General features: G+C 41.1%; 1 protein-coding gene across 6 annotated transcripts in view; it reads left to right on the forward strand.

The window, feature by feature from the left end:
• The window catches only part of LOC101983738 (nesprin-1-like), a 191,322-nt gene that overhangs the window by 106,054 nt on the left and 76,531 nt on the right, over window positions 1–8,737 (forward strand). For all 6 annotated transcript variants that reach the window (XM_013352283.2, XM_013352286.2, XM_013352284.2 and 3 more), the window contains 2 exons: window positions 110–205; window positions 7,103–7,186. In XM_013352283.2, coding sequence (XP_013207737.1) covers window positions 110–205; window positions 7,103–7,186 — 180 coding nt within the window. The remainder of the gene's footprint in view (window positions 1–109; window positions 206–7,102; window positions 7,187–8,737) is intronic.

Consider the following 8,737-nt stretch of genomic DNA (forward strand, 5'->3'; position numbering starts at 1 on the left):
GATGGATGGATGGACAGATGGATGGATGGACAGATGGATGGATGGACAGATGGATGGATAATAAAGTGTATATGAATTTCACCCCAGAGAGTGGCATTTTGTCTTGCAGCGGAAGCCTCCCATGGTGGTGAATGACCTTTTTGAAGACATGAAAGATGGTGTCAAGCTGCTTGCTCTGCTGGAGGTCCTGTCAGGGCAGAAACTGGTAAGGATCTTTTCTGACCCTACCTGTTCAGTTGTGTCCATCTGGAATGACAGAACTGTGTGCCAAATGGGCACTAGCCATAGGAGAGAAACTTCTTCCTTAGTTGTTGACTGAGGCGTCTGTCCTGCCTGGTTCCCGCTGTCCTTAAGCCCCAAAGAAATAACACAGAGGTCTACATTAATTATAAGGTGATTGGCCTAGTAGCTCAGGCTTCTTATTAATTAATTCTTACATCTTACATTAACCCATTATTCTTGTCTGTGTTAGTTATGTGGCTTGGAACCTTTTTCCATGAGGCAGTCATATCTTGTGTCCTCTGCATCTGGGTGACGACTGAAGACTGACTCTTTCTTCCTCCCAGAATTTTCTTTTTCTCATTGCCCCACCTCTACTTCCTGCCTAGCTACTGGCCAATCAGCATTTTATTAAACAAGTACAAGAAAGAAGTCTTTACAGTGTAAAACCATTGTCCCACAGCATGTAGTAATTATTAATATCCCAGAAATACTGGCTCTTACCCCATGTAGGGAACAAAGAGTATATTAGCCTCCTGTTCTTGTGGACAGAAAGCACCATGACTGAAGTGGTGACAATAATGTTTAAGAGGGAAGAGTCACCAGTGCCCTGACAAGGTGGACAATGCATCTGAAGCTATCTGGGAGATCACTGGGTTATAAATTAACAAACCAACAACTGCTTCACTTTAAGTATTTGTTTTCTATGGCTATGATACAACTCTAATCAAATCACTTAAAGGAGGAAAGAGTTAATTTAATCTAAAGTCATAATCCATCAATGAAGGAAGGTCAGGAAGTTCAGGCTGAAACTTGGAGGCAGGGACAGAAGCAAAGGCCATGGAGGGCTGCTGCTTATTAGCTTGCTTTCCACAGCTTGCTCGGCTTGTTTTCTGATACAATCCAGGTTCACCTGACAGTGAGCTGGGTCTTCCCATATCAATCATTAATCAAAAAAAAATGCCCTGCAGACTTGCCTCCAGGACAATTTGATGGAGGTTCCCTCTTCCCAGCCCACTCCAGTTTGTGGCAAACTGACAAAAAAAAAACTAACCACGACTGCATCTGTGTCCTATGTGAAAGGTTCGTCTCTTAGTATTTATATAGCTGTCTGCTGGAAACTAAGTTGGAAAGCAATATGGCACCTGCCATGTTCTGGCTGGCATCCCCTATCATCAATCACTTGTAACAAAAACCGAATGCTCAGGAAACATTTTTATGTCCCATAAAACCCACAGAGTGCCAGCAACATTGGCAGTGAGCAGGGAAGTATATTTTCATTATATTACTGCATTTTTCATAATATGTACTCCCTCATAAGTGGCTTTTAGACATAAAGCAAAGAAAACCAGTCTACAATTCACAACCCCAGAGAATCTAGATAACAAAGAGAACCCTAAGAGAGACATACATGGATCTAATCTACATGGGAAATAAAAAAAAATACAAGATCTCCTGAGTAAATTGGGAGCATGGAGACCATGGGGGAGTGTAGAAAAGGAGGAGGAGGGAGGGAAGGGAGCAGAGAAAAATATATAGCTCCATAAAAACAATAAAAAAAGTAAACAAATAAAATATATATTATTCTGTATCAGAGTATAACCGTAAGTAGCTGGAGACATAAGGTATAAATAAATGCTTTCTATAACTGGGAAACAGAGTTCAAAAAATAATTTCAAAATGTCCTGTCATAGCCTAGATAAGAAGTCTGGAATTGACAATACTTCCTTTTCTCTTATTAGAATCTTTTTGTTAAAGCCTTGTACTTGTGAGAAAAATCAAATGTCAGTAACTGTAGCTTCGTGGATGGAGGAGGGGCAATGAGGCCTCAGTGCACTGATCAGACTGACTGTTAGCTGATGCTCATGTGATCCTCGGCACAGAGTCTAAGGGTAGCTGAGACTACAGCATGGACATCTGTCATGGCACTCCACTAACGCTGTCTAAATTGACAACTCTCACACAGATAATGCAGGGAACACCAAAGTTCTTGGGATGTGCCACGTTTCAGATGAAAGTTGTCCTTTGTGGCAGCAAAATTCAAGCTCTACACTTGACACCTAAAGATGAGTAGGCAGGAGCCATCACTTAGGCATTTGGGTCACCCCAATCTCCCCTAAGAGGCTTGGGGGGTGACAAATCTCCCTGGAATCTTCTGTCTTTAAGTTAGTATAAAGTATAGGTGAAGGGCTCTGCTTTTGTGTGGGCTTCAAAGTTCATTCTAGAAAATTGAAAATGGGACAACCAATAAAACAAGCAGGCACGGGAGGATCACAGCAGCAGTGAAGACCTAACTCTGGGTTCTGCCTCCTCTAGGACAGGAGACTGCGTCCAAAACAAGCAGTGTTATGTTCCTTCCACTGACCCAAGGGTCTGGGACCCCTCGAGTTTATCTCTTGTATCTTTTTAATCATGACCACAGAGATTATCGAGTTTTCACTCTTCCCCTGGACACAGTACATTGTAAGAATTTATTCAAAACTATGAGCTGGTGTGAATTCAGTGCAAACTGCAGGGCAGCAGATGCTTGCGGACAGGTGTCCATCATCTTAGTCCATTTTTGATGGCTGCTTTGGGTGATGGGAGGCCTCTCTGCTCTGGACTGCTGATCGGAGCCTGATCAGAGCTGCAAAGGTCATCCATCAGTCTGAAATGTAAGAGAATTTAGGTCGCAAAAAACCCTCAGGATTTCTATGTAGTGAGGATCGGAGCCCAGGGATGGTTGCATGACCCTTAAAGTTTTACATTTCTGAGACATGTACAGAGGTCCCAGAAGCATCCCTGTAAAGTCCCCAGGGGCACCTACTACCAGTTGTCCTCAGCAGGAAGTTCCCGTCACATAGCTTTAATTAGCATCCCTCCTTCTCAGTCACACTCCCAAGTCATCCTTCTTTCTTAGCTACCGGAAACGCCTCCTCAGTCAACCACACGCACCCTAATGCTTGTCTATGCTGTGCTGTGGAAGGAGCCCAACAGATCACACGTGAACAGCTAGTTCGGAGCATGCAGGCATGTAAATGAGCTAAATTATATGTCAGCATATGAAGTAGTGCTAGCATGTGAGAATATCAGATCAAAAGCACATTCCTTTGGCTTCCTGACCTAAACCCACCTGAATTTACATCAAGACTGAAGGAGCCTTGTATGAGTGTTGGAAGAGCACACTTGTCATTCTAAGTATTAGATCTAACTCTGCCACTGTATTTAACCGATCAGCTATCTCATTTTTGGTAGGCATTTAAATTCTGAGTTAACTTATTCTAGAAAAGCAGTAGTGGACATTTCATAACACAGTTCTTTGTTAAAATGTCCTACCCATTCATGTATAGTTAGAAATACAGGACCGTAAAGAGAACAAAAGTTTTTATAGCTTCGGCTGGCAGAGAGGGAAACTAGGCTGGAAGGGCATTTTCTAACCTGAGCTTTTGTTTATTGATACTTAAAATTCTCAGCCACATAAACTGAAGTTACTTTGAGATTATCAACTAGTGTTTCAGTTTTGCATGTGTGTGCTATGGTCCAAGATTCTGCAGAGAGGAAGAACAGGGTGCAAAGGAATGAAGGCCCTAGGCATTTTCTCAGCCTTTCAAAGCAAGAATGTGAACAAAGTATTGTCCTTAGGATCGTCAGCACAGTGGGGAATTCTATAATTATCCCAGGGCGAGGGCAGTTCTGTAGCAAGCAATGTCCTGAGCATCTCAGAAGTGCAGCCCAGGCCTCTGGCTCTGATCAGCATTCAGGAAATGTGGCCAAATGGCTTAGCAGGCTGTTTTGCCAGCATCTCAGGGTGAGGGCTCCATCTTCTAGTCCCTTTAATGACCTGCTGTGGCTCCCTTGGCTTTGATTTTATTTAAGGGAATTTTAAATATGTTCAATTATTTGTCTCGGATCCCTCTATTTTGTTGAGTATCAACTGTGGGACATTTAAAGAATGTGAATATTTGCCATATAGGAAAAAGAGAAAAAAACAAACTCAAAAACATAAAACAAACAAACAAACAAAAAACCCAATAGCAACACCGTGGACACATACCAACAATGTGGAGAGGGCCCTTTAAATCTGTTTGGTTGACCTGGAAACATGCCTGCTTTTTGGAGGACCCTTCAAGCACTTTGCCTTCAGGGGAGTCTGCTAATCCGCTCAGACATGACCAGTAGGTACTTGGGAAAGCCTGAGCATCAACAGTCCCTCGTGTTCACCCCAAGGCTGTTAGTCACTGAACTGACCTCGATTCCACAGTCTGCATTGCCTACTGACAAGCTAACATTTCTCAGATCTGCAGTCTGAATAAGACACTCTCTGATGCCTCTGGAGAAACACGGATGAGTGAAATATGGCTGACATCCCCAAAGAGCTTACAGCCTTGTAGTGAGAATAGCTACTAGCTAGAATCCATTATTGTCCGAAAATCAGATGCAAATATAAGTCAAGATAATATAACAGGCTTTTATCCCCTCTTCACTGAGCCAATACACGTCTGAAGAAGAAGAAAGGCAGAAGGAATTTGCTAACTCAACATCAGACACTGTATTTGTAGATATAATTAGAATGTGTGGTGTTGATATGGGGTATTCATATTGATAAATTTAATAGAGTTGAGAAATAGAAAGCATAATGGAACTATACAATATAATATAGGGGTTAATGTCAGATGCAGGAGAAAGTAGGGATTTTTCAATAAATAGCATGAAGAAACACCTAAATTTTAGAAAATTAAAAAGATGAAATTGTTCTTTAGATCCTAAACATATGGACAGTTCGTATCTGTGTGCTTTCGGTACCTAAGTCTTGTCACACTTAGAGAAGATAAATTAAGATCTTTTAGAAAATAGAGTTTAAAAAGTAATACATGACAAAAAACTCTGGATGTGAAAATTTTCTTCATTTAACTTGATTAGAATCAAATTAAGAATTTATAAAATGAAAACAGGAGAAAGTGGCCAAAGTTTCTCACCTAAGACAGACACAGTTTGCTCTGGGAGAGGCTTAGAAGAGCATTGTAGCAAGGGTGTGCAAAGTACATGCACTAAACAAAAAGATAGCAATGGCTCAAAGGAGAGACTTTGGCAAGAAATATGGAAAAGAATTTGACAAAAGAAACCTGCAGGTCAGAGGGAGAAGTTTATGCCAATGCTGGTTGGTCAGGGATATACAGATGGGCACTGGAGTGGGAGCAGAACATATGCTGAATTTAAAAAATAGAAAAGCCATCTGTCAAATCAAGTGTTGAAGGGAACTTACATGGACAAAATTATCTTTATCTTTGTGGTTCACTGTCGCAAACAGTGAACAGAGCACTAACTACCCTCTGGAAAAACGTAGCATTAAACATTGGAAACCATTTTGCCACTGACTCAGCAATTCTAGGGAACGTACGCCTGAGGGAAATCACGCTTGTACAAAAGCTGAGAAATATGAGATTTATTAGCCAGCCATGACCTGGAAATGATCCAGCTCCTATCAGAAGAGTGTAAACAAGACCCTGAATATATGGCTGACTATGAACGAGAGCCCTGTACAGAGGCAGTTCAGGTGAATATTGTCAATAAATTGATGTGTAGAAAAGGCTCAAGTGACTATTACAGAGATACCCTTTAAATACAGACAACAGCTCAAATAGCTTTAATGTTTTTTTTTTTCTTTTTCTTAGTTTATGGTTTCAGTCTTTAGCCTAGGCTGGCCTTGAATTCATGGCAACCCTCCTTCCCATATTAGGCAACAGGGAACTAAGATGACAGATTGAGCTGTTGTGCGCGGCTTAAAATAAGAACATTGAGGACTTCGTATAAATGCGTTTAATCTGTAAAGGCAGGCATGTGTTGGGCTGAGTCTTAAATGGTTGCCAAGGGTGTGGGAAGACAGGAAATAAGAATGGATATAGGTGGGATGAAAGAATATGGCGTTGCTACTCTGAGTCTTGAGTGTCTTAGTTGGTGCACTTGCAAATGCTTTTGTAGTGGTAACACATAGTTAATTAAATAACCCGAACCAGTGTTCTGTGCATAGGCCTGTAATGAGACAAAACATAAAATATATGTATTGACATAAATAAGTTCTTAGGAAAGAACAACACTAAAAAGCGTAAAAATATCTTCTATTTTAAATATTTTTAAAAACTGCAATCTAAAATTATCACCTTTGTGAAACTATAACACGTGGTTTTGAATTTCCTGGGATATTGTTTAGAGCTCTAGGTTCATAGAGACCTTTCACATTATCAGAACCTTGAATAAAACAACTGTATCTCATTAATATTTGTGGTCCCAGTACACAAAAACTGGGCTCACAGTATTTACTTCACTGAAATTGCTTTGGATATTCTTGCTAAATATGACAGACAATATGCATGGTGAATTTCATCACATAAACATAAACCATGTGGAGCAGACACTTGCAAAGAAAAAGAAGATAAGCATTTTAGTTCTCATCATCCGAGTTTTACTCTTGGTTCATTTGCTTCAAAGTTTTGGTCGTTCAACTCAAGAAAGATCACTAGTAATTGTCAACATCCTTGTATGTCCTTATAGCTAAAGAAAGGGGGGCGGGTGATGAGTGGCTGAAAGTACTTTTCTTATAAATATTTCTTGCCATGTAGGCATGACTGTCTCAGTAGACAGCATGAGAATTTGTTGAGCTTTAATTCTTGGAAATCAGCCAGGAAAACACACTACAGATCTGCGATTGAACCTCTATGGAGAAGTGAGTGTGTCTCCCCAGTACTGCTGAGATAACACGCCTTTACACGCTTGCTCACCTCACTGAGATGGTGTCATGGCGGTTGCTCTCCCAGTTCCTTCAGTGTGTATTTTGACACATGGGAGTGGAATTAGAGATCTTTCAATGAGCATACATGCTGTTACGGCCACGCCTTTCTTTCCCCAGCCTTGTGAACAAGGACGCCGGGTAAAGCGCATTCATGCAGTGGCTAACATCGGCACGGCACTCAAGTTCCTTGAAGGAAGGAAGGTAAGGAACGTAAGGGCCACACTGAAAGGAGAAAGTCTGGGCATGCTGGCATTCACACTATTGTCTGTGCCACCACAACTGTATGCTGTCTGTGCAACACGGACAAGCAGCAGCGAAGTAAAATAATTTAGATTTACAGAAAAGATACAAAAGATATACTTCACCCAACTCCCTCCATGTTAAGAACATATGTAATGATGGAACTGTTATCAAAAGAAGAAAAATTAAGGCCAGTCTGACATATTAACACATGCATAGACAGTGGTCTAGATGCGCCTTTGCCCCAGGATTCAATCTAAGGCAAATCTCATTGTCCCCCAATCTACAGCAATTCTCCATGCACCCCTAGCCTTTTGTGACCTTTGGCACTTTTAATACTGCTAGTTAGCTAGTTTTGGAAACTCTCAGTTTGGTCTTATGTGGTGTGTTCTTGTGATTACATTGTAGTTCCACATTGCTGGCATGAATCACAAGAAAGCACTGTTACATCGTTCCCAGTATATCATGCAGATGGACCTAGGCTTCTTCTTTTGTAATTCTGATGATGTGAGCTCCCATCAGTTGATAAGGTGGCCCCCTAGTCTGTTAGCTGTGGTTGTCACAAAATACTTAAGACCGCATGACTTGTCAAACCAGAACATCACTCTCTCAGAGTTCTGGAAGCTAGAGTATCCAAGAGCTTGATGAAAGCATCTGCCTTCTGGCTGTATCACCAAGTGCTGTTGGATCTCACATACTGAGATAGAGTAACCCCGTGTCAGCCCAGGCCCCTTTTCCTTTCTGCCATGGGAAGCCTCACCATAAAGCCCTCATCTGGCCCTAGTAACCCACCAGAGTCTAATTCAGCAAATGCTCTTGACTGAAGGGTTATATTTTCACATATAATGTCAGTGACACATTCAAACCCCAGTGCATCTGGATGCTTTCAGATGGTGATGTGGCTATTTTTCCACTTACAGTCGAGAAGTAATTTAAGGGAAATAATTAAGACCATGTAATTATCTAGTTCTCAAGAATTAACATCTATTGCTTTCTAATGGTTATTGCTCCACTTGCCCACTGCTGGCTTTAACTTCTTCTCATTGCAGATACATGCCGAAAGTCTTCTAAAAAGAAACAAACTATTTATTTAACTAATTTCTTTTAGTATTAGCTCTGTTTGTTTTATTTCCTAGTTGGAGTTCATTAGTTGCTTTCAGTAGTTGCTGTGCTGTGTTGTTTTCTTACTCTTGCTTGGCTGTTGAGAGTGCCTGCAGTTGGCATCTGCATCCTATAGATCTGGCTTCATCTCTTCTGTACATGTGGTCACACATGTTCAGGCTTAGTTCATATTCTCTGTTCCTTGGGTCTGAAATTGAGCACTGCTCCAAGAAGGTCTTCTTTTCATTTGTGAATGGTCACTATAAGCCAGATCTGTGTGCTAGATCTGTGTGTGGCTGCTGGGATGCTGTTGAAGCTAGGTTCTTTTGAGAAATGGCTCTGGAAAATATGTGTGTTTTCTAATCTATGTATGTATACCTCTCCCTCCTTCATTCTTTCCTTTTCCTTTCC

This window comes from Microtus ochrogaster, linkage group LG9 (assembly GCF_000317375.1).
Source record: "Microtus ochrogaster isolate Prairie Vole_2 linkage group LG9, MicOch1.0, whole genome shotgun sequence".
NCBI lineage: Eukaryota > Metazoa > Chordata > Mammalia > Rodentia > Cricetidae > Microtus > Microtus ochrogaster.